This window comes from Callithrix jacchus, chromosome 2 (assembly GCF_049354715.1).
Source record: "Callithrix jacchus isolate 240 chromosome 2, calJac240_pri, whole genome shotgun sequence".
NCBI classification, from domain to species: Eukaryota; Metazoa; Chordata; class Mammalia; order Primates; family Cebidae; genus Callithrix; species Callithrix jacchus.
In genome coordinates, this window is record NC_133503.1 from 71,670,071 (window position 1) to 71,697,124 (window position 27,054).

Below are 27,054 nucleotides of genomic sequence, written 5' to 3' on the forward strand. Positions count from 1 at the left end.
TAGGCATTTGCATCCCTGTGACTTTTTAGGATGAGGTTCTGTAATTTGTATCAGTTCTAAAGGAGTTGGTATCCCCCAAAATGGTTAAGAAGCCTGTTGTGGTCTTTGTTGATCAGCAACCAGCAATAGCGCAGTTGACCCCTGCTGGAAAGTCCAGGCTGGCCCTGGGGACACCTTGTATGTAGTAAGGAAACCCTCCACACACAGGCTACGAGTAACAAGACATAATGCCTTAGGTGTCCTGAACATATTTGGGCCTCACCTGTGGATTGGTGGCTTTCCAGCCCTTAAGTAAAAGCTTTAAGGTTTAAATAAATGACATGCCTTCACAGGTTATTTCATTGTCTGCAAATTTAAGACTAGATTGATAAATCCATTCTTTGAGATCTTTACTCTTATCCCCAAAGAAATGAGTATAAGGCCATAGAACAGTAATAGGCAGGCATGTGTGTATACTGTTCAGGCTGAAGTTGTAAGCATGAATGTTTGTTCTAGATCTCTGAGTTCTCTAGACCTCTATTTATAAATCAAAACTACATTTTTAAACAGATATAAATAACATTAAATTACAAATTGACAGAGTTGTAAAGGTATATACCATGATTCAATTTGGTATCTTTCTCAAAAATTTCTTTTATCCCAAACTCAGATTATTCTTCCAAAGCTGCCCTGAACATCTGCCCTGGCACCCGCATTCTCCCTGTTTGGCCGGGACTCTAGAGCTTCAGAAAGCTGCTGGGCAGGGTGCTAGAGCTTGAGAACCAATTTCTGCAGCTCCTGCAATCTCTCCTCCCTTCCAAAAGGCATAAGTTCCTTTTTATTAAGACTGCAAAACCCTCTGTGACTAACTTATTACCAGTCGCAAGGGTATGACTTGCTCTTTTCCTGAATAAGAGAGAAAATTACCCATCCTCCCCCTTAAACGTTTCAGCTAAAAATTGCCATCTAAGTGTTACTTGATTCTAGGCACAGTATACCCCTTAAAATAGGTCCAACTTCCCTGTAGCTTTTATAAACATTCAACATAAATTGCTTAGAAGTTTTTAAAAATGATGTTTTAAATGACATTCAGACAGGGTTGCATAAAACTAATTAATAACTATACAGAGAACTCTTCATTTAACCATGATTTAATATCATTTTGAAATTCTATTTTTCTATGTTAGCTATTACAGAAAGCATAACTTTAATAAGGTGTGATTATTTTCATTCTTAATAAGTTTTCTAAGTTTCCATTAGTCTTTTTTGGAATTTGGTCAAACAAATTCCAAACAACCAAATCCTACTTAACATTTCTTACACAGTGTTGTTGACATATGAAGTGGGTTCAGGAGATTTTCTGCAAGTTATATTTTAATAAATTTCCATTATTTGTCTCTTGGGGCTTAAAATAGGTCCTGAAAGGGGGAAAAACAGACTAACTAAAAATTCCATTTCTTTCCATTTTGGCCTAATAGTTTCTCAATATGTAATTTGTGACATAACTCTCCATTATTTTGTAGGCATGTTTTCCACAAATCCTGCGTGGATCCCTGGCTTAGTGAACATTGTACCTGTCCTATGTGCAAACTTAATATATTGAAGGCCCTGGGAATTGTGGTATGTTTCGTATTTCATTTTTTATCACTTTTGCGTATTATTATATGTATGGGTAATAGAATATAACACCATTGGCATGATAGAAGGCATGACTGAGTCACACAAAAAAACACTGGTTGTATTTGCTATGTAACCTTGTAAGCCCAGTAGTGCCTTTTTTCCAGATTACTAAGAAGTCTAACCCGTCTCAGAGAACTCCTGGAAGAGGAGGTAAATAACTGTACTAGTCTTTTTTTTTTTCTTTCTTTTTTTAAAATTCAAGAGACAGGGTTTCACTCTGTCGCCCAAGCTGGAGTGCAGTGGTGCAGTCATAGCTTACTGTAACCTCGAACTCCTGAGCTCAAGCAGTCCTCCCACCTCATCCTTCTGAGTAGCTGGGACCACAGGCATACACCACCGTGCCTGGCTAACTTTTTTGGTTGGTTGGTTTGTTTTTTGAGACAGAGTTTGGCTCTTGTTGCCCAGGTTGGAGCAATCTTGGCTCACTGCAACCTCTGCCTCCCAGGTTCAAGCAATTCTCCTGCCTCAGCCTTCCAAGTAGCTGGGATTACAGGCACCTGCCACCACCCCTGGCTAATTTTTAGTAGAGACAGGGTTTCACCATGTTGGCCAGGCTGGTCTCCAACTCCTGACTTCAAGTGATCCACCCACCTCAACATTCCAAAGTGCTGGGATTACAGGCATGAGCCACCGCACTTGGCCACTTTTTTATGTTTTGAAGAGACAAGATATTGTTCAAGCTGGTCTCAAACTCCTGGCCTCAAGTGATCCTCCTGCCTCAGCCTCCCAAAGTGCTGGGATTACAGGTGTGAGTCACCACACCTGGCATGGTCCACTTTTAAAAGTGTGCTTCTGTTGGATGATGAGTATGGGATAAGGAACTGATGGTGGAGAGAATGGAGGAAGGACATGATTTTTCTGCATTCCAGTATCTCTTTTTAGAAGGTAGGATATATGCTGTTGACTCTGTTCCAGTCATAATCTCCTCTGTGCTTGGCATAATACAAAATTATGTCATTGCTTATGTTCCTTCTCCTGAAGTTTGACTTTTATCTCTTGGGTGTTGGTAAGTTGCAATCAGAGAAGGAGGGCAGTGACTGAAGCCCAAGGAGAACTGTTGACAACCACAGCTTGGCAGGGCCATTGCCAGGCACGCCAGAGACCAGCTGTGGTAGGTGCCAGGTTAACGTTGACTAACCAAGGCCCTTGGTTAGTCCTTGCTTAAGAGAAGCATGTGTATGCAGGGTTATGCTTTTTATAGGAAAATAAAGTAGTTTATGGTCTCAAAAAAAGAATGAAAGAATAATCTCCTTATGGAACAAAAGTTTAATCCAATAAATGAACTGCTCGTTTTAGCTTACAACCCAAAGAAGATCAAAGTCATTTCATTTTAAATATACTGTCAAACACAGTTTCAGTTTATACAGTTGGGCAGTAATGCCCCATTTGTCTTTTGTCTCCAGAGATCATGTCAGTGGTGATGTAATTTAACATGGGATTTCTCAAAGTATCAGGCATTACTGACACCATGGACTGGATAATCCCTTCTTGTAGGGGCTGTCCTGTGTGTTGTAGACTGTTGAGCAGCATCTAAATGCTAGTAGCACAGCACCACAGCCACAACAGTCAGAAATGTCTCCAGACATTGCCAGATGTCCCCCAGGGAGCAAACTCATCCCCATTTCATCTGGTTTAACATAGAGTATCTGCCATGAGGCCTAGCACAGTGTAGAAACTTTTTTTTTTTTTGAGATGGAGTCTTGCTCTGTCTCCCAGGCTGGAGTGCAGTGGCACCATCTCGGCTCACTGCAACCTCCATCTTTCATGTTCAAGCAGTTCTCGTACCTCAGCCTCCCAAGTAGCTGGGATTATAGGCACTTGCCACCACGCCTGGCTAACTTTTTTTTTTTTTTTTTGAGATGGAGTCTCACTCTGTCTCTAGGCTGGAGTGCAGTGGTGCCATCTCAGCTCACTGCAACTTTCATCTCCCAGGTTCAAGCAATTTCCCTGCCTCAGCCTCTCAAGTGGCTGGGACTACAGACACACATCACCACACCCGGCTAATTTTTTGTATTTTAGTACAGATGGGATTTCACCATGTTGGTCAGGATGGTCTCAATCTCCAGATCTTGTGATCCATCAGCTTCAGCCTTCCAAAGTGTTGGGATTACAGGCATGAGCCACCATGCACAGTCGCTAATTTTTGTGTTTTTAATAGAGACTTGTTTTCCTCATGTTGGCCAGGCTGGTCTCAAACTCCTAATCTCAAGTGATCTACTCATCTCGGCCTCCATAAATGCCGGGATTACAGACATGAGACACCGTGCCTGGCCAACAGTGCAGAAACTTCAAAACCATTAACTTACCCTCTGTTGTTACCTCTAGCCTTCTTGAGTTTTTTCGTTTGTTTGTTTGGTAAGTATATTAAGTGCTAATACTTTCCTCCTCTGTTTATAACAAAAGCCCTTCTAAAATGTATTGCAGGCTACTATGGATCCTTAAATGTGATGAACATAAAAAAAACCTATTCTAACTGAGCGTGAATCTAAGCATCACGTAGTACACTGTTCTGTGATTTTTTAATAAGGCTTTGAGATGACCTGAAACAGTTCATTTGTCCAGGAAGCCATTGTTCCAGGTTTGGTTGGCTGAAACTTCTCTCTATAAACATATAACCTTCTCACAGCCACCTTTCCCAGCTCTGCTTCTCATGTGCTGCCTGCTGCTACGTGCTGGGAATACCAAAGGTTGCTAGGTAAACCAAATATTCACATTGTTAAAATGGAAAACTTTTGGTACTCACTTTTTAATTGGTTGACTTTGGCCTCAAGCATCTCTATACCTTTCCCTCAGGATTAGGTGCTTAGGTTTGAACTATCATTTTCTTATAGTTCAAAAGCCTTTTCAACTTTAACCTACTCTTGGCTTTATGTTTTACTTGTGTTTAAAGTTAGAAGATACTTAAAAACGGACTGTCTGATAAATGGAGCTTTCAGAGAAGTTAGTAGGATGAAAGACGTGTTTTCTATTACCTGAGATTCTTCAACATGAACATTTACCATTAAGCAAAATAATAGTTTACTCTTTAAACTGGATGTTTGCTATCTTTATGTTAATGATTATGATTTCCTGTGTGCCATGACCAGTTTTCTCTGATCTGCAATGAATTTTGGTTTTCCTTTGTACCATTTGTGAGAAGAGATCTCTGTGCCTTTTGAAGAAGAACTCTTAGGGTGAGAAGAGAAAGAGTAGGTAGGTGGGCAGGTAAATGAGAGATGACAGAGAAAGAACTTGGTGAGGTCTTTGCAACAGGCTGTTAAACTTTAGAATCTTACAAAATTATTTGTTTTCCTAACAATTATTTTTAACCTGGAAATATTTTGCAGCCGAATTTGCCGTGTACTGATAATGTAGCATTCGATATGGAAAGACTCACCAGAACCCAAGCTGTTAACCGAAGATCAGCCCTCGGCGACCTTGCCAGCGACAACTCCCTAAGCCTTGAGCCACTTCGAACTTCGGGGATATCACCTCTTCCTCAGGACGGGGAGCTCACTCCGAGAACAGGAGAAATCAACATTGCAGTAACAAGTAAGTGGGGGCCTCCGCTCAGGCACTGGGCACATGGCTGCCTGTGTGGGCATTCAGGACCATCAGGAGAATCAAGGCACTCACCTCGGCCTGCAACACAGACTGTAACCAAGAAAGTGATGTGTATTTCTGTTAAAACAGGTATTTGGAAGAATGAAACTTTATTTATGATAAGTAGCTTGTGTGTTTGTATATGATGCATAGGAATAGCTGCATTTGATAAGTAGCTGTTTAGAGGTCCGTCTTAGTCGCTGTTTTATAAACCTTGTTTTGAAATCATTGTGTTGCAAACAGGCATTTGAAGGGAGATGTTGGAAGGTGACAGAGGCCCCCAGCTGCATTGCTCTGGTATGTTGTATGCTGTGAGCACTGGTGCTTTCCACCTCCCGGACTACAGACTACTTAGTGGCAAACTCATCTAGAATTTGAACCTAAAAGTTCACAGTTCACGGAACATAGCCTGTTGCACACTTTATTTTAAACTTTTTATGGAAGTTTGGTCTCTTGGCTCTTAACTCTTTGGTATAATTGTACACAAGGTCAGAGAAAAGCCAAAGGACAATCTACCTGGAGAAAAATACTGTGAGCTAGTTATGAACATCTTCATGTTTGCACTGTTGAAAAGCAGGAAAGAAATGCTGAGCATTTTGATGGCAGTGCCTAAGGCCGGTGTGAGTGAGCTGACAGCGTGAGTGTGGCCATCGTAGACATTCACCCCTCAACAAGCCAGCTCTTCTCTTCAGTTCCATTCTTTACATGTTATTTTCATCTAACAGCCTTTCACCCATCTTCCTTGTTGCTGCTCTGCTATCGCCTTTTCCAGTACCTACTGCTGCTTGCCTAGAGCTTCATGCCCTGAGGCTTGTGGGACCCCACTCAACTCTGGGAGTCAGTGAAATGGATGACACTGTTAGAAAATGTTTTCTCCTTCACATATTAAGACTTGTGTGGTCTGTTCAATCAAAGTGTTTATGTTTTTAACCAACCAGACATTATTATTAGAAAATGATTCCCCAGGTTTTATTCTGTCTGTCTAAACTCAGCTTTCATTCAGTTATGTAGTACGGGAAACTATGCTTTGAGTGTAGTCTGCCTCATTTCTCATCATCTCTCAGTGATTCGTTTTAATAGCATTTCATGGTTTTCTTACTTTGGCGTTTAGGTTTTATGGTCTATAGTTTTAAAACTTGATTGAGTAGTAATAAAGGACACAAAAGTTGTTGGTTTTCTAGGTCCTTCATTGATCAGACATTTATTGAGCACCTACTACTTAACTACATTAAGTATTGATCCCATTATATTTTATATAGAAATGTCCTTTCAAAATCTTATGCTTTGGTGATAAAAAGACTACTTCATCTATCAAATTAATTGCCTTAAGTAGAATTTACATATGATGTTAATAAATAAAATTCATGTGATTGAACTAAACCACAGCTACCTCTGCTTTCCCTCCAAAGCCCTGTAGCACCATAGCAATCACTATGCATCCAACTGGTACCCACTGTGTGTAAGGCACTGTGCTAAGTAGGCACTGGGGGCAAAGGTAGCCAGGCCTGCTGCAGGGGGCACTGTGGAAATGCCACCAGCATATTGGGTGTTTTATGATGGTGTTTACTTCCTTTTGTTACTAGTTTTTAAAACTGAAATCACATACACACACAGAGACATGCAAATATGGGATGGTATACTCAGAATTTGGAAACACAGATGTGACAAAGTTCTACAAGGTATCATGTATAAAATCTCCAAGAAGAAAAAAGAGGATACTGTGTTAAGTTCCTTGAGGTTGGTGACATTCAGCTCTTGATTTTTTAAAATGCCGTATACATTTTCCCTAAGTTAAAACATTGCAGATAAAAATGATGGGTTTTATGTGTTCTTGAATGTTCATGTTGATAAAATAAAAAGCTTCAATCTACTAATGAGGAAGTTTGTAATTCAAGAGTCAGTGACTGCACTGATGTCTAAAAAGAAAAGGTTTACTAAGCATTTTAGTAACATAAGTTAAGGTGGGCAGAGAAATGCTTATAGAACACATTCCAAGCCCAGAAGTCCCCAGGAGTAGTGCTTCTTGACCTTTGGAAAGTCACCACCTTTAAAATCTAATGAAAGTATGTTTTTCTAGAAAAACGCCTGTGCACACACAATTTTGCATGCAGAGTTAGAATTTGTGGAACCCAGATTGAAAACCACACATTATATACAACTTGTGCATAAAACATTTGGCAGTCCAGGTGTAAACAGTTCTCTCTGCCTTCTTGCAGATACATAGATAATTTTATTATATAACATTTTTGTGAAAACAACCCTAGTCAGTGTATACTCTAAGAAATATTTTCTAGTTAAGGCTTTTTAACAAGTCAGTTTGGTTCTTAGGTTGTTTTCAAGGTTCTCAATAAATACTATTTTTAAAATGTTACCTTGACAACATAGGCTCTGAAAAGGTAAGGGAACATATCTGGATAAAGAGAGAGAGAGAGAGACAGGCTAGATAAAAACCCTTAGAGTTTTACGTACCAGAGGTTTTCAGCTCTTTGGTGGCCAAGTACGTGGTCTGTTGCTTGCCCTTCCTACTTTGCTTGTCACAGCCTGAACCACTGCTACTCCTTGGCAGTGGTATCAGGAAGAGTAGTTTCTATTTTCTTGAGACACCAGTGAGGTGTCGTTTTTTATGTAAATATCCTAAATAAGCCCATGCCTAAGAGAGAAGAATGTAGCCATGATGCTGTGGGAGGCCGGCTTGTAGACTGCTGGGAGCACCCACAGGACATGGAGAACTGCTGCTCTGTGCTCCTGAGCCTTTGACTAACAATGAAAGCCATGCAGAAATGACAGAATGAAGATGAAAAGAAGGTTATAAGTATGCTTAGTCTACTTTGCTGTTATTTAAATTAACAATGAAAACATCTATGTCCATGTGCAATTTTATATATCTGTTTTCACCACATCCTTTTTGGTGGCTACACTCCTCACAGACCTCAGGACCTAAAATGGAAGAAATGGTTGGGCCATGCTTTCCTTTCTCCCTTGCAGCTTTCACCAGTACTTCCACTAACCTTCTCCAGTTAGTAGCTCTCTGGCAAACCTCCTGCTTCACTTCTTTGGGCCAATCTTGGCTTACACCTCCGTTGACGTCTGCTTCGTTGCATTTGAGGGAAATGTTGGCGTCGATTTGACTTAAACCTTCTCCCCAGAGTGATTTCCTCCCTTTCCTTTGTCAACAGAAGAATGGTTTATTATTGCCAGTTTTGGCCTCCTCAGTGCCCTCACACTCTGCTACATGATCATCAGAGCCACAGCTAGCTTGAATGCTAATGAGTAAGTAACAAATTGTTTTTTGGATTGCATGTGCCAGATGATCCCAAGAAAACACATGGAGTAATTTTCATGAAGGTGGTGAGAATTGGCTTTCCACCATACCGATCCTGATGGGATCATATCTAGCAAAATACTTTATTTTATGAACATACATTTTTAGTCAGTAACACAGATTGGGAGTTCACCTTATTCAACAATAACAGCTCATTTGAGAAAAGATCTAGAGGTTTTCATTAGCCACGTACTTAGAATGAATCAGCAGTGTAATGCAAATGCCAAAAGAACAAGTATAGTCTTAGAGTGTAGAAGACTGTCACTTTACTTGTATTCATCACACTTATCTGGATCTTGCATGTCTGGCTTCTGGGGAAGCCCTGGCACCCATGTCTATGGTCAGGACCAGTACCTTTGGTGCTTGGCCTGCAGGAAAGAAGCAATTAAAAAGACCCACTGTTTCTGGATATTAGGACGACTGTCAAGAGGAAGAGAAAATAAGTCTAAGCACTATCTCCGGGCAAAATGGCGACCAAAGAGCAGGCTCCATGACTTCAGGTTTTACCTCAGTAAAAGGAAGGATATCTGTCAATGAGGTTGCTTCATGGTGGGATGGTTTGCTGTAGGGCTTGCCCAGGACTCGGAATGCAGGCAGAGGCTGGATGTCACTTCTCAGAGGTGCTGTAGTGAGGTGTTTTCAGAGGATGGAAGATTGGACTAGATAACTGTTACGGTCCATTTTGATCCAGTGCTGTTCCAAGAGTAGCTTTTCACAGGGATAAGGTATAGAAACGGTTTTTGATTTTTGCTTTGTTTTGTTTTGTTCTAAATTTTGGACATTTGCTGTAGGGTGTCATTCAGTCCTTTCTTTTACCAATATTCATGAAAACTTAATTAGAGATGAAAGCAACCCTGGAATACTGCCCACATTTGAACCTAAATTGGTATGGGTGGAATTCACCTGGTCTCCATATTCAATTATGTCCTGATACTTTAATTGATGAATAATAACCAAACTACCTCATGCAGTTGATTTAATTGACTGCCCATTGTCCAACTATAGAAACAATGGGCAAGTGGCCTCCACTTGGAGTGACATATGTTAGTAGATCTAATCTGTGAGCTAGATAATTGCAAGAAGTGCCCTCTGGCATCTGTGAGCCCATACAGGTTGGGGTCACAGATGTCACGGTCGGGTGGCATTCCCCAGCTGTCAGAGGAGCACTGTGCCTCATCTAACAGTGAACCACTAGCTGCTGCTGTTGACCACCCATTCAGTTTTCCTTCAGCATGGCGCACCTAATTCCTTACACACATTCACTCTCAGCTCCTCCATTTTTTTAGTGATAAGACCTGGGCAGTTATATTTATTTGAAGCTCCTTTTAGTCATTTATAAACAGAGATAATGATAGGACCACATCACAGGGCTGTTATGAGAATCAGCATATAAAATGCTTAGCACAGTGCCTGGTACGTAAGAAGTGCTCAATAAATGTTAGCCAAGCCAATGCCATTGCAGTGCTGTTGAAGTTCTGTTAGTAAGATGACCATCTGCCTTTATTGTTTGGGAAGTAAATTTTTCCATGAAATAGGACACAGAACCGTAGTAGCTCTGTGAGTAGCTATGATTCAAACCTCAGTTTAGAGGGAAACACTTACTTCACCCACAACTGTTGCTTACTCCTGTGCTAACCCATCAGGCAAGATAGTAATATAGACCTACTTCTTAAAAAGTTCACAAATGAGTGATAACCAATACAAGAAAATAATGACACTAGGCACTTTTCAAGAATTATTGAGTAATTTAACAGTCACCTGACTGCCACTCAGAATCTGTCTGATGTTTAGTTCATGCATCAGATATTTTAGAGAGTGCTCAGTAGACATGTTACCTATTAGAAATCATAGTATGTGGACCATAATATTTTAGTTCCATGCCTAAATGCCTGCATGACTCAGAATCTAAGTCATGGATCATAGATCCATGTCTTAGTCCAGCCCTCCTCCCATTAGCAGTTTTAGAGGGTTGATTTCACTGTTGTTCATTTGGTTATTATTTCTGTGCCTTCAGTCAAAACCACCAAAGGACAATATTCATGATCCCATTTAGAGAGAGAAATGGAGAGAGTGTGTGTGTGTGCGTGTTGTGGATGCACACATGTGTGTACATGTAAGGATGGTCACCAGAATATGAATGGTGATTATCTTATGTTAGAATTTGGGGCAATGTCTTCTTCAATTTGTGCTTTTATGTGTTGTGTTGTTTTGTTTTTAACAGTAAGTATGAATTACTTAATCTTTTTAAAGGCAGTTTTTATTGTGGCAGATGATAGGAAAGATAACAGTACTCTTACCCAATGTCTCTCAAAAATGTCGATGAAAAATTCATAGTGATTTTATTCCAGAGAAAAGTTTATTTTAGCAAATAAATTTGTAATTATTCTTTATTAATGAATTTTTCAACATCAATTTTATTTCTCTTTTTACCTTTATCTACCAAGAAACTTGCAGCCAGCATAAGATTTTGTTTTTCACCTTAATTGCCCTGGCTTAATTTTCTGAGTAACCTGATCCATTTGTGAGATAGTCATATATAAACAGATTTCATCTTTTGGCATTTTAATGGCTGTCTGAAAATTGATAATAAATTTTACCTCTATGCGTATTCCTATTAGAATGGTTTACTTATCTGGCAGTGTTACTAGTCAGTGTTCTTGTATATTACGATTTGAGCAAGTCCTTGACAACCTGTCTACTCACTGTTGAAACCCTGTGGGCAAGATGTAAGGGTAGCCTGTGGGACCCAGGTAGTCCAGGGTCCCCTGCCATGGGTGGGTTGCTGACTATACAGGGAGGAGCCCCATAAGGGGTGCAAGACGCCATCCCTACCTCACCATGCTTGGTGCATTTACCAAGGGCTTGATGCTGTTGGCTTCAATCAGAAGTCCATCAAAAAGCCCATGTGTTTGGAGTCACTACCCTTCTATTAGGATGAAATACTATTTATTTGAGTACTGTGACTAATTACACATTAAAAATTTTTTTTACCACTTCAAAGCTGGTAGATTTTGAAACTTTGCAAATGTAAACAGGATGTTAGTCAAAGAAGCAAATAAATGCAAGCTAAATATATTTACATAAGCAAGGTTATTGAATTTCAATTCCCAGAAGAGGTCTTTTACTCTACTTGGTTATTCATATAAACTTTGTGAAATGTAAACATTTTGCCAACTGATATTTGTATCTCTCTAGTTTTCCCTCAAAATAAGAAAAATAAATATTTTTATTATTTTTATTTGAAAAACATATACAAATATGTAGTAGAGATTTTAAGTTTAATGATGGGTGTGACTAGGTATTGCCTAGAGCCCTTTTCTGGTTCCTAGATTCTGATTCATAGAAATCATGTTCTAAGATTTGCAGAGAAGGGTAGCTCATCATGCAAGATTCAGAACAATCGGGCCTGGCGTGGTGGCTCACGCCTGTAATCCCAGCACTTTGGGAGGCCGAGGCGGGCGGATCATGAGGTCAAGAGATCGAGAGCATCCTGGCCAACATGGTGAAACCCTGTCTCTACTAAAAATACAAAAATTAGCCGGGCATGGTGGCACACACCAGCTACTCGGGAGGCTGAGGCAGGGGAATTGCTTGAACCTGGGAGGCAAAGGTTGCAGTGAGCCAAGATCGTATCACTGCACTCCAGCCTGGCGCCTGGTGACAAAGCAAGACTCTGTCTCAAAAAAAGAAAAGAAAAGGAAGATCGGGAGTTTCAGTGAGATCCTCTTTCAATTAAAAAAGAAAAGAAAAAGATTCAAAACAATCTTGGCATGAGGAAGTGAATCTGAAGTGGTAAAGGTGATAAAAAATAACTAGAGCAAATGTTCCAGTGGCATAACCCAAGTTGGGAATTCCTGGCTTCTTGTAGCAGGTTACCAGGAAGCTCCTGGTGAGCTTCCTCCTCTTAGTGTAGTAGTAGAAATTTATATATATAAACTCCTTTATTTATATAAAAAGAGTTAATATTTCTATTTTGTTCTCAGTATTTCTGAATTATTTTGCTCAGTACTCTTTTTAAGAAGAATATTGAGAAACTAGCACACTCAACATAAAAGGGTCTGTAAATTTAATTATTTGATGTCTTGGGGATGCTTGGTTTGGAAGAGAGGGGACCAGGCAAAAAGAGAGGTGTTTCCAGGTGTTTGAAGGACTCTTAAAGATGAGAATAGAGAATAACTACTGTTTATTGAATTCCTACCAAGATCTTAGGCCTGCACTGCTCTTTTACCCATATTACCTGGTTTAGCACTCAAAATAGCCTCATGTTGACTAACCAGGGCATACACAGTGATGCTTACTCTCTATTTCTGGAGCTCTGGAGATACCTACAGGGAGGTAGATTTCCACTTGATATAAGAAAGAACTCTGTGGCTAGGCGTGATGGCTCACATCTGTAATCCCAGCACTTTGGGAGGCCAAGGCAGGCAGATCACCTGAGGTCAGGAGTTCGAGACCAGCCTGGCCAGTATGGTGAAACCCTATCTCTACTAATAATTAGAAAATTAGCCAGGTGTGGTGGCAGGTGCCTATAATCCCAGCTACTCAGAAGGCTGAGACAGGAGAATCACTTGAACCTGGGAGGCGGAGGTTGCAGTGAGCCAACATCACACCATTGCACTCCAGCCTGGGTGACAATAGTGAAACTCCATCTCAAAAAAAAAAGAAGGAAAGATCTTTATATTAGTCAGAATTGTCCATCCAAAGCACAGGACACTTTGAAAGCTAGTGAGCCTACACCAGGACCTGATTCTTCAGACAGAAGCTACAGGATAGAGCTGTTCATAGGCAGACCTCATATCAGGTAGAAGGCTCTAAGACTCATCCTATGCTAAGGGTCCCTCTTGAATTGTTCCTAGGAGGGGTCAGAGGCTGAGGAGAGGTGTTGGGTTCTCTTTCAGTTACCTATTTTAGAACCTTAAATATCAAAAGCAGCCTTTTTCAAACTTTTTAAAAACCATCTCCTGCTGTAAGAGATACATTTTTGCATTGTGACCCAGTATTTCCATATATGACTGAAACAAATTTCACACACACTTCCCTGACTAAATGCAGTATGCTCTGATGTAGTCAATCCTGTGCCTTGTTAATACTAGTTGTTAACTCCTAAATTGATTTTATAAACCATTAATAGGTTGTATACTTTAGTTTGAGAAACACTTGTCTAAAAAATTTTGAATTTTTAGTTCTCAACCTGATAATCTTTTGCTCACACAACCTTTCTTGTAACAATTCCAGAAAAGATTTAAAATTAACTTCTGTTTGAGGTGTATTGCTGGATAGTGGATCCTCTTCTTTCTCTTAGTATTCTCCTTTGAGCCAATCTGAGTGTGAGATACATATACACAAAAGAATAAATTTGGGTTTAGAGGGATTGAGTGACTCCAGATGGATGCCAGAGGAAGAAGGGCACTGGAATTCAAACCCAGTACCTCTGGTTCCAACCTTTTCCTTTAAACTGCTTGCATTTCACTACTTCAGAGGGGAGGATAATGCCAAATAATGTGGTTAAAGAAGACAAATTTGGTTTTCTAAAAATGAAGTTGCAACAAGAGTATTAAAGGCAGTAAGAACTTGCATTGGACTTCTCTGCTCTCTTTGATGGTGGTTAATGCTTTGCTCGCTTTCTTCCTCTCCTCCCCTTCCCTCCCCTCCTGTCTTTGGACAGAGTCTCCCTCTATCACCCAGGCTGGAGTGCAGTGGTGTGATCTTGATGCACTGCAACTTCCGCCTCCCAGGTTTAAGCAATTCTTCTGTCTCTGCTTCCCGAGTAGCTGGAACTACAGGTTCTTGCCACCACACCTGGCTAATTTTGTATTTTTAGTAAAGACAGGGTTTTACCCTGTTGGTCAGGCTGATCTCAAACTCCTGACCTCAGGTGATCCACCCACCTTAGCCTCCCAAAGTGCTGGGATTACAGGTGTGAATCACTGTGCCCAGCCTATAATTTCTTTAAGGGGCAGTGAGATAAAGTAGATTTAAGAACTTGATTACCCCTAAAATGTCTTTATATCTAATATTCATTTTTCTGAGGAAATATTAGAAAATGTGTTATCTTAAATAGGAACTATAAGAAATAATAAAGCACAGAGCTTTATGCGAAGTTGTGAATATCCTTTATACCAGAGCTTTTTCAAAAAATTTGACAATGCCCTCTCATTCATTGAGATGCCATTTCCCAAATAGGTTCCTGGCCTTGTGCCAAGTACTGGGGTCACAGTGTTGAAACTAGCGGAGAGACCATCCTACCCGTGCAGCTCAGGGCTGTGCCCTCATGTGCATGCAGACATAGCTGGAGAGTGAGGGAGTGTGCGAAGGCCCTTTTGGGTCATGTCCACAGAGCTGCTGCTTTACCTTTAGGGGAGCTAAAAGGGCTACATGGAGGAGTGACTTAGCCTGGGCATAACTAGGTCACACAGTAAGGACTGCACAGAGCAGGATTGGGGAGTTGCGTGGTTTACAGTGTCTACTGTAGGTTGTGGTGGCAGTAGGCAAGATACAGAATTTGGACTTCATTCTTGTAAACAGCTGGTAATGGGTTCTCAGGCTTTTCAGAAGGGAGATATTCCTAGTGGCTGCAAAGTTGCTTAATGTGGTAGAGCATGGAGGTGGGAAGATAGATAGGTGAAAAATGGGAGTTGAAGGAGGAAGTCAGGGTGGCAAGCAGGAGCTGAAATCAAGAATTGCTGGAGAGTTGTATGATAACTTGAAGCAAAGAGCTGAAGCTCAGCTGAAAGAAAGAGATCAACGTTAAAAGCTTGATTTGGGGACCCTGGAAATGAGCAGGAGTCTAAGACATCAGAAAGCCAGGGCGGCCCCATAACACAGGGCTGCAGAGGGTAGCAGGAGCTGGGCCAGCATGGGGACTTGTCAGAAGGTCATAGACTCTTTTTACAACTGATACAAGGACAGAAACACACATACCCAAAGTCTGGAGGATTCCTGTGAGAGAGCCATACATCCCTGTCACTTCAAAATAAGTAAGGACATTCTTGTTTGAGGGGTAAGAGGAGCATTTTTTAAAGACAACAGCTATAGATTTCAGTACCCTCAGCATTGAGAACATGTGTTTAAACCAGGAAAAGTTGTGTAATAATTGTCCCTGTGTATTTAAACAACACGCCACGGTCCTGACCTTTTTTCTTCATCCTTTGGGGAGTATTAAAGCACCTCTAAGACGGATGAGCCCCTCAACTGCAGATCTGAAACTGCTGATTTTAGGAAAACACTTAATGGCTTCCTGGCCTCACCAAGGTAGTTGGGAAATAGCTGGGGACAGCCCAGGCCACCCTCCAGTTAGGGTCACTTCTCTGCTATTTTAAACATTTAACTACTCTTTGACTAATTTATGACCTCTTTTTCCTTTTATCCCATAGGGTAGAATGGTTTTGAAGAAGAAAAAAAAACTGCTTTCTGACTGATTGCCTTGAAGGAAAAAAGAACCTATTTTTGTGCATCATTTACCAATCATGCCACACAAGCATTTATTTTTAGTACATTTTATTTTTTCATAAAGTTGCTAATGCCAAAGCTTTGTATTAAAAGAAATAAATAATAAAATAAAAAGACTGTGTTGTTGAGTATTATTAACCAGACCTGTGGTTTGAGGGCTAATTTGGGGATCGCGTACCCAGATTGCATTTGTTTGTGTTTCAGAGACAGCATGTGCTCCTGGCTCCCGTGAAAGGAGCAGGGATTGATGTCTTCACATTGGCTCCTGCCTTCATAGGGCACAAGAGTAGGGACATCCTGCTGGTGATACCACTTAGGGCAGTCAGTTGATTTACTCATTCTTCAAGGTGGACATTCACTCTGATAATTTCTACTTCCTTTGTGGTTGGTCAGCCTCCACCAAAGCTTCAGCACCCCCAGCAGCAGGGACTTGTCACATTTTCTCCCCACTGTGCCCTGCACCCAGCAGAGTGCTTTGCACATAGTAAGTGCTCAATAAATATTTGTGGAATGAAGGAGTGAGTGTAAAAGAGATTTTCTGAACCATAACTAATTAGTAATAAATTATATCTGTCAGATTTTTTAAACCTACTTTGTATTCATTTAAAAGCAGCAACTTCTGAAAAGTAGGGTGAGAGCAGTTTTACGTGTACCAATGAAATATTTTTGCGTTACTGATGAGGAAAATTTCAAAATACTTTGCTACATTGAATTATATGCTTGAAGGATTTTCTGTATTTGTGAATGTTTTCAGCAGTGAATTCTTAATCTTCTACCTCAGCCTTCCTAAGGGGTGAGAACATACTCCTATTGAAAACGGGTTCACTCCAGTAGTCATGCTCAAATCAGTAGGGGGCTGTGAAAGGATTATTTTAATCAAAATATAGTTCACATACCATAAAATTACCCTTTTAAAGTGCATATTTCAGTAGTTTTTATTATAGGCACAAAGTTGTGCAACCATCACCACTATAGAATTCCAGAACATCTTCATCACCCCCTAAAAAAATCTCATACTCATCAACAGTAATTACTCACCCCTGCCTGCCCAGGAAATCTATTCATTGTTTCTATGAATTCACCTTTTCTGGGCATTTCATGTAAATAGAACCATATAATATGTGGCCTTTTGTATCTGGCTTCGACTTAGCATAATGTGTTCACGGTTCATACGTGTTGTAGCATGTGTCAGTATTTCTTTGTATGGCTGAGTAACACTCCATAGTATGGATGTACCACATTTTATTCTGCTGATGGACTCTTGACTTGTGTTCACTCTTTGGCTGTTACAAATAATGTTGCTATGAATATTCATGTACAAATTTTGCCATGAGCATATACTTTCAGCTCTCTGGGGTATATCCCTAGGAGTGCAATTGCTGGATTATGTTATAACTGTGTTTAACTTATTGAGAAACTGCCAAAATATTCTTCAAAGCAGCTGCACCATTTTGCATTCTCACCAAGAACGTATGAGGGTTGCAGTTTCTTCACAACCTCCATAACACTGGTTTTCTTGCAGATGTCATAGTGGGTGTGAAGGAGTTGTTTCATGTTTTTAACATGCATTACCCTAGTGACTAAAGATGCAAAGCATCTTTTCATGTGCTTTTTGCCCATTTTCTGTTTTCTTTGGAGAAATGTCTATTCCATTGCTTTGCCCATTTTTAAATTGGACTGTTTTTTGTTGTAAAGAGTTCTTTATATGTTCTAGATACTATGCCTTTATCAGATATGTGATTTGCAAATGTTCTATCCCATTCTCTAAACTATTTATTCACTTTCTTGGTAGTGTCTTTCAAAGCACAAGTTTTAAATTTTCATGATGTTGAATGTGTCTCTTTTTCCTTTGGTTGCTTGTACTTAGATGTCTAAGAAAGCATTGCCTAATTTAAGGTCACAGAGACGTCTAACAACTAGATAGTCTTTGCTCTTACATTTAGATCTTTAATCAATTTTGAGTTAATAATTATATATGGTATAACGTAGGGGTCTTACCTTTATTCTTTTATGTGTGGATATTCAATTTTCCCAGTGCCATTTGTTTAAGAGACTTTTTTCCCGCCATTAAATGGTCTTGGCACCCTTGTCAGAAATCATTTGAGTATAACATATGAGTTTATGTCTGGACTCTTAATTCTTCCATTGATTACGTAGTATGTTTTGAAATTGGGAAGTGTGAGTTCTCCAACTTTGTTATTTTTCGAGTTTGTTTTCCTTATTCAGGGTCTCTTGCATTTCTATATGAATTTTAGGATCAACTTCTCAATCTCTGTTAAACAAACAAACAAAAAAGCTAGGATTGTATAGGGTTGCATTGAATATGTAGATCATTTTAGGTAGCGTTGCTGTCTGAACAATATTGTCTTCCAACTCATGAGCATGGGATATCATGCCACATATTTAATTTCTGTAGAACTATATTTTTGTACTTTGATCTTTTATCCTACAACATTGCTGAACTCATTTATTCTCATCTTTTTTTGTGGCTTCCTTGGGCTTTTCTGTCTACAAGATCATGTCATCTGCACATAGAGATCATTTTTCTTCTTCCTTTTCAATCTGGATGCTTATTTATTTTATTTTCATGCTTAATTGTTCCTGGCTAGAACCTCAAATAGTAGATTATTGTATAGAAATGGTGCAAACAGACATCCATGTGTTGTGATCTTGTAGGGAAAAACTTTCCATAGCTATTAAGACTTTCATAGATTAGATACCCTTTTTCAAGTTGAGAAAGTTACCTTCTATTTCTAGCTTACTGAATGTTTTTATCATGAAACAGTTTTTGATTCTGTCAAAAGCATTTTCTGTGTCTATTGAGATCATGTGAGTTTGCCCTTTATTTATTCTGTCCTATGAGTATGGTATATTACATTGATTTTCTTTCATTGAACCAATCCTGGGATAAATCCCACTTGGTCATAATGTGCAATCCTTTTTATATTTGCTGGATTTAGTTTGTTAGTATTTTGCTGAGGATTTTTGCATCTGTATTTATAAAGGATATTGGCATGTAATTAATTTTTATCATGTCCTTATCTGGCTTTGGGAGTATTGTAATAATCCCAAACATATAAACAATTATGAAGTGTTCTTCCTTCTTCTGTTTTTTTGGAAGATCTTAAGAAGAATTGTGTTAATTATTCTTTGGATATGTGGAAGCCATCTGTTCCTGGATTTTTCTTTGTAGGAAGTTTTGTGATTACCAACTCATTCTCTCCTTACTTAGAGGCCGATTCAAGTTTTCTATTTATAGTAGAGAGAGTTTGAGACATTTCTATCTTTCTAGGAATTTATTCTTTTTTGGTTTTATTGATTTTTCTCCCTTTTCTGTTCTCTATTTCACTAATTTTTACTCAAATCTTGGTTTTGGGGTTTTTTTGTTATTGTTTTTTGAGACGTCTTACTCTGTCACCCAGGCTGGAGTGCAGTGGCACGATCTCAGCTCACTGTAGCCTCAAACGATCCTCCTACCTCAGTCTCCCAAAGTGCTAGGAGTACAGGGTTGAGCCACCTCACCTGGCCTTACTCAGATCCTTATTATTTTCTCTCTTCTACTTGGTTTAAGTTTAGTATTGTTTATTTTTTTAAGGTAGAAGATGAGGTTATTGATTTGAGATCTTTTTAATTTAATGTAATTGTTAGCAGCTATAAATTTCCCTCTGAGTTGTATTTTACCCATTTGTAAATTTTGGTATGTTGTGACTTTTACTTCATCTCTGGTTTCCCCGTTATTTCTTTGGCCCATTGGTTATTTAGGATATGTTGTTTAAATCCTATGTGTTTGTAAATTTCACAAATTTCCTTCTGTTGTAGATTTCCAGTTTCATTCTAAATCCAGTTATTGGTTGGAGAACATACTTGGTATGATTTCAGTCATCTTAAATTTATTAAGGCTTCTCTTATAGGCTAACATGGTCTATCCTGGAGAATGTTGCATGTACACTTAAGAATGTGCATTTCTGCTACTGTTGGATAGACTGTTCTGCACATGTCTGTTAGGTCTAATTGGTTAATTATGTTGTTCATATCTTCTCTTTCCTTGTTTTTCTTCTCTGTAGTTCTAGAAATTACTGAAGTTATTCTAGATTTATACTGTTATCTCTAGTGTTGTTGAATTATCTGTTTCTACCTTTTATTCTGTCCATTTTTGCTTCGTGTAGTTTGGGGCTCTGTTTTTAGGAACAAAATAATGTTTTAAAGCTGCACTGGTTATACATATACCTCTATTCATTGAGATTCCCTGGTTCAGTGGCCCTCCTGATATTACCAGCCAACTCAAAGTGCCAGAGTCAGCTGAGCATGTTTGGCCTTTTTTTCTAGAGTGGGCTCTGTTGTATTGACATCTTCCTCAGTAAAAAGATTTTTCCTCTGGTAGTATTTCATAAATTCATGGTGTAGTTTCTCCCCACCTGGTTTTATCTCAGTGGAAATCAAAACAGTTCTTCCTTTTTCTTTCCTTCTCTCCTTAGTTAATGGCAATTCATTATTTTTCTTCACCAGCAGTCATCAGAAGATGCTAAAGTACATCAGGAGATGTAGGATTTTTAATGACAGTGTTACTCTTTCTGCTAACTTAATGTTCTTTATTTTCACATTATTTCAAGTTATAGCATTAAGTAAGACTTTAAAAAAATCGATGCTCTTCATGGCCAGATACAGAATTTTTGCAATAGCTAAGAAGTGAAATGAGTGAATTAATAGATTGGGACTTCCCATCAGTCTTAGGGAACATTTGTCTTCTGCCATTGAAATTTGAACCTGTTTGTGACTTTGAGATTTAACAGACATTATTAAGCTTTCACAATTTAGCCATGGTCTCAGTAACCATGAAGTTGTATTTCGTGTGTACATGTGCATGCATGTGCACTTTAAACGTGTATTTTTTGTTCCTAACAACCAGAAGTAGAATTAGTATAAAAATGCAGTTATTTAGGCTAGGTGGGGTGGCTCATGCCTGTAATCCCAGCACTTTGGGAGGCTGAGGCAGCTGGATCACTGAGCCCAGGGGTTTGATACCAGCCTGGCCAACATGGCGAAACCCCATCTCTACTAAAAATACAAAAATTAGCCAGGTGTGGTGGCAGGTGCCTATAATTCCACCTACTTGGGAGGTTGAGGCAGGAAAATTAATAGCTTGAACCCTGGAGATACAGGTTGCAGTGAGTTGAGATTGCTCGACTCAACTCCAACCTGGATGACGGAGCAAGACTCTATCTCAAGAAAAAAAAAGTTATTTAATAGGCATGATGCTATCAACTGTCAACCTTAAATCATGAGATTCAGAAAATATCATTAAGTATAGAGTTCATTCAAACACAGAGCTTGAGGATGGCCACCCAGGAAAACAGCAGCTTCAAACAAATGCTGTCAGTGTTCCACAGTGGAAAAATTAAGGTTTCACTTATATAGGCAGAGACAGAAGTTTCAGCAAGATTATAACATTTTCCATATGAGGCTAGTGAATATGTTACAGTGACCTGATTGATTACAGATTGCTGCATGAGGAGGCTTAGTGATCAGAGGGGTCTTATCTCTGGTCTTAATTATTTACAGAATTTTTAAAAGGCAGAAGTTGAAGCTGCATGCCACATCACTCTGGCTGCATAGCCACATTCCTCTGAAGGTTCAGGATAGTTTAAAGGTACAACAGCTTTACGATTGAATTATTTAATTTCACACAACTAAGAAGTCAGGTTTACAAACAGAAGCAATGTATGAAGTTGAATCATTTTTTGATTACTATTGAGGTTTTATCTTAGTGGAAATCAAAGCAGTTCTTCCTTATTCTTTTCTTCTCTCCTTAGTTAATGGCCAACATGACAAAACCCCATCTCTACTAAAAATGCAAACATTAGAAAGAGATGAAAACTTAATCTGGAACAGATACGATATTTCAGAGTTTTAAACCCTTCTTGGACAAATTTTTGTAATGCAAGAGACATTTTGTCTTTGTTTTTTCTTTATTTTTTTTTAAAGATACTTTTGTAGAGTATTTTAAGGCTGGGCAACATAGCAAGACCCCCATCTCTACCAAAAATTTAAAAATTAGCTGGGCATGATGGCTTGTTATTACAGCCCTAGCTACTCAGGAGGTAGAAAGATTGCTTGAGTACAGGTGTTCAAGGATACAGCAAGCTATGATTGCACCACTGCACTCCAGCCTGGGCAACACAGCAAGACTCTGTCTCAAGGAAAAAAAATTGTCCGGGCACAGTGGCTACTTGGAAGGGTTAGCCAGGGCTACACCACACCTGACTAATTTTTGTATTTTTAGTAGAGGTGGGTTTTACCATGTCGGCCATGCAGGTCTCAAACTCCTGATCTGAAGTGATCTTCCCACCTCAGCCTCCCAAAGTGCTGGGATTACAGGCATAAGCCAGTGCGCCCAGCCAAGGCATTTTAAGAATAGAACTGAATAGCAACAATTAGAATAGAGTCCCAGTGAAATAGTGACTGCCATTCTAGATCTGCCATGAAGCTGGGCAGAAAACACTTAACTATTGCTAGGGGTTCCTGATCACTTAGGATGTGCCAGGTAACATGCTGAGTTGTTTACATGTATTGTCATTTTAATCTTTGCAACATCTTAATGAGAGAAGATATAGTTGGTTTCCTATTTTACAACTGAAGAAAACTGATGGTTCAGAAGGTTCAAATTTCTTGCTCAAGTTTATTTGCCCGTTAAGGGGCAAAGTCAGAATGAGACCCAAACAGTCCAGAGTCAATGCTCCTAACTACTTGATACCCTCCACCCTGGAGACAATTAGACCATCACCTATTATGTGCACAGCCCTCACCCTCACCCTCAGAGTCTCAGGGTGAAAACAGAAAAAGTGAATGGAGGTAGCGATTTGAGGGCTGAGCTACATATACACACATACACTCATATTCATATGTGCATATATGGTCTGGATATAGATATACTGTATGTGTAATATATAATAGCATTGTATAGATATATATAGATACCATATGCAGTATATATATGTTATATCAATGTATACCTACTATATACTTGAATATATATATACACTATTGTTTAATAGTAGTGTACAGGCTGAACGCAGTGGCTCACACCTATAATCCCAGCACTTTGGGAGGCCAAGGAGGGTGGATCACGAGGTCAAGAGATCGAGACCATCCTGGCCAACATGGGGAAACCTCGCCTCCACTAAAATACAAAAATTAGCCAGGTGTAGTGATGTGTGCCTTTAGTCCCAGCTACTCAGGAAGCTGAGGCAGGGGAATTGCTTAAACCCCGGAGGCAGAGGTTGCAGTGAGCTGAGATCACGCCACTACACTCCAGCCTGGTGATAGAGCAAGACTCCGTCTCAAAAAAAAGGAAGTGTACAATAATAATAACTAACACCTACAGTGCTTAACTGTATGCTAGGCACTCTTCTAAGCATTTTGCTGTATTAACTCATTAAATCCTTGCATCCTCTTAACTCCATTTTACAGACAAGGATACAGGCTTAGAGAAATCCAGTAACTTGCCAAGGTTTGCCCTGCTGGTAAGTAGCAGAGGTTGGATTTCAATGCATAAGCTGGCCCCAGGGTCTGTGTTCCAAGCCCCATTCTATTGGCCTCTTAGAGAAGCTCACCAATGTCAGGGGCAGGCTGTGGGGCATCCTGAGCAGTGGCCCTGAATGTGCAGAGCATGATGTAGAAAAGGTGGGTGAGAGAAGTGTCCTAGGGCTGGATGGTGATGTTATAGGGCATCAACTTTCCTGTGGGCTCATGCATTTTGGAAGGTATCATGTGAATGCAGACTGGTCCTGAAAATAGTAAAATAGTGGGGTTACTAAAGGTCGTAGATTTGCTAGTTTAAAACATTTCAATCTAGAAACTGCCTCACCAAACAAACCAGGAAGCAAGAATGGTGAAGATGGCTGTGTCCATGATGAGAAAATTCTAGAACCCAGGTATGGAGACCTCTCTGAAGAATTCATTCAGTATAGTAGGGTTGCATCAATGTGCACTTGTGCACACAACAGTGCATGCTCAGAGGGAGAAAGGTGTTGAGATCCTGTAAGGAGAGTACTTTCTTTACCAAGTAATTGAAAAAACAGGTGGAAATAACAGGAGCTAGGGTGCAGCGGGCCCAAGATAAGCCTGAGGCTAAAGAAAGGTAAAGGCAAACCCAGCTGATGAAAGATGCCTGATGGGTGTGCTGTACAAGCCGGTCTCTTGTGGCTTCAGGAAAACCAGGAAGAAAGCTAGTACATTTGTAGAACTTATCCACTTTCTTTACCTTAGAGTTTCGTTTTTGTTTTTTTTTAATAAAAGTTCCTTTTAGGGGAAATGTCCATTGTCTTGCCTGACCAAAGGTGAGCATTTTGAAAAGGGTTTCTCACTGTTGGTCAGGAAGAGGACCTGATGCAGCCCCTCCCTGTGAAGGCTTCCTTCCTCATAACCACACACACATCCCATGTGGCTATGGCAAGAACAGCCTAGAAGTGTGGACAGGGAAAGATCATTCCAAATTCAAAGGCACAAATGCTTGCTTTCTTTTCAGATCAAAAGTGAGTTTCCAGCATGTGGCCTTTGGTCACATACTTACCTTGACTGTTGGGGGGTTGCAGTGTAGGAGCTTGGAGTTTGTTTATAAATGTAAGAAACAGTATTGTCAAAATGGCATTTGAAAGTCCCTTGGAGCACAGTGAAATGCTGCTGGGAAGCACAGGAGAACTGAGAGTAACTCAAGGAACATCAGTCATATTCTGTCATTCCCAGCTGGGCAGATGCTACAGTGGGGAGTGATTGGCAGAATCCCTACCCCCACCCCCGCCCATTTAAATATCCCTGCCCCGGCCTTTTTCCCTCCGGGGCATTCACTGTTGAGTAGCTATAAATGCCGGCAGCTCAGGCTCCTTTGCTGTTGGCTCTTCGAGCTGGAATCCTATCTGGTAGCATGCATGCACTGCCTGGGACAGATGACAGTTTGCTGCAGTGGCGCATAGTATTTAGGTTCCTGCTGAGGCCAGACATTGCTCATAAGCTTCCGGCAAAGCAAATTGAATTTCCATTGTTCCACTTGAGTCTGCCACCTACACCAATAATACATTAAACACACAAGCCAGCTCTCATCTGTGCTTTATATTGATTTGATCTGCACCTTAGAATGTCTACCACTTTGTGAGTCCTGCTTGACCTCCCCATTTTCTCACCAGTGGAACAAAAGTCACTATAACAGTAACATAGCATTGGGAGGAGTGGAAACATGGTGTGTGTGAAAGTGCCCAGCATTTAGTGTTGCTCAGCAGTGTTTTTTCTTTCCTTACTTGTATGAAAAGATGATCTGGTCGTCAGAGCCCTTTTTAGCACTGATGATAGACAAGCCTTGCTCAGGTACCACTCAGCCCAGAAAAGGCCCTGCACCACTGAGGTTTTGTAGCTGATCTGTACAGCGTTTGGGTCCATCGGGTCCCACTGCTTTCCCGTGTGCTTTTAGCACACCCTACTGGGTGTGAGACTGAACCTTACTCATCTTACTGGAAGGTCAAGGGTCACAGGTGTTGGTGAGAGAGAACTCCTGCAGCCCTAGAAAGGCCCACCCTCACCTCCAGTGGCCATTCCTGTTTTATATTAAAGCCTTATGTAAAAATACTAGCCAGTTATCACTTTTTTTTTTTTTTTTTTTTTTTTTGAGACAGAGTTTCGCTGTTCTTACCCAGACTGGAATGCAATGGCATGATCTCGGTTCGCCGCAACCTCCGCCTCCTGGGTTCAAGCAATTCTCCTGCCTCAGCCTCCCGAGTAGCTGGGACTACAGGCGCGCACCACCATGCCCAGCTAATTTTTGTATTTTTCATAGAGACGGGGTTTCACCTCGTTGACCAGGATGGTCTCGAACTCTTGACCTCGTGATCCACCCGCCTCGGCCTCCCAAAGTGCTGGGATTATAGGCGTGAGCCACTGCACCCGGCCTCACTTTTTTTTTTTTTTTTTTTTTTTTTGAGATGGAGTTTCGCTCTTGTTACCCAGGCTGGAGTGCAATGGCGCGATCTCGGCTCACTGCAACCTCCGCCTCCTGGGTTCAGGCAATTCTCCTGCCTCAGCCTCCTGAGTAGCTGGGATTACAGGCACACACCACCGTGCCCAGCTAATTTTTTATATTTTTAGTAGAGACGGGGTTTCACCATGTTGACCAAGATGGTCTCGATCTCTTGACCTCGTGATCCACCCGCCTCGGCCTCCCAAAGTGCTGGGATTACAGGCTTGAGCCACCGCGCCCGGCCCCGGCCTCACTTTTTTTAAACCATGTTGGACACGCTGATCTTGAACTCCTGGCCTCAAGTGATCCACCTGCCTTGGCCTCCTGAAGTGGCTGGGATTACAGGTGTGAGCCACCTGCCTGGCCCAGTTATCACTTTCAACAGCTGTAGCTACCACTAAGCCCAAGGCATAGTGATAAAATAAACCTTTGCCATTTGTGAACAAATATATGCGCCTGATCTGGAAACAGGGCCTGCAGTCATGCTAGAAATGATGCAGATAAATTAGGAGGAAATGGGACAAGCAGGGATAGGAGCCCGTTTTACAGAGCCAGATACATTACCCTCATAGCTTTGCTCCATGTGAACCATTTGTTGTTTTTGTTGTTGTTGTTGTTGTTGTTTTGAGACAGGGTCTCTTTGTCACCCAGGCTGGAGTGCAGTGATGTGATCATGGTTCACTACAGCCTCGAACTCTGGGACTCAAGAGCTCCTACCACCTCAGCCTGAGGAGCTGGGAGACTCTGTCTCTACAAAAATTTAAAAAAAAAAAAAAAAAAACTAGCCAGGCATGGTGGCTTGCAAGCATGCTTATTTGTTGTTGTTGTTGTTGTTGAGACAGAGTCTCACCACATTGCCCAGGCTGGTCTTTAACTCCTGGCCTCAAGCAATCCTCCCACCTCAGCCTCTCAAAGTGCTGGCATTATAGGTATGAGCCACCATGCCTGGTCTCCATGTGAATGCTTGATGAGTAACAGTTGAGAAGACTGGTGGCCAGGCACAGTGGCTCACACCTGTAATCCCAGTACTTTCGGAGGC

The 27,054-nt window shown here is 40.5% G+C and overlaps 1 protein-coding gene across 3 annotated transcripts in view; it reads left to right on the forward strand.

The window, feature by feature from the left end:
* The window catches only part of RNF130 (ring finger protein 130), a 170,730-nt gene that overhangs the window by 106,323 nt on the left and 37,353 nt on the right, over positions 1-27,054 (forward strand). Inside the window, exons 6-9 of one of the 3 annotated variants that reach the window (XM_002744471.6) lie at positions 1,503-1,599; positions 4,986-5,190; positions 8,418-8,511; positions 15,937-16,126. In XM_002744471.6, coding sequence (XP_002744517.4) covers positions 1,503-1,599; positions 4,986-5,190; positions 8,418-8,511; positions 15,937-15,952 — 412 coding nt within the window. In that variant the 3' untranslated portion in view covers positions 15,953-16,126. Of the gene's footprint in view, positions 1-1,502; positions 1,600-4,985; positions 5,191-8,417; positions 8,512-15,936; positions 16,127-27,054 lie in introns of those variants that run through there. The other 2 variants (XM_035290735.3, XM_035290734.3) reach the window with 2 other exon arrangements.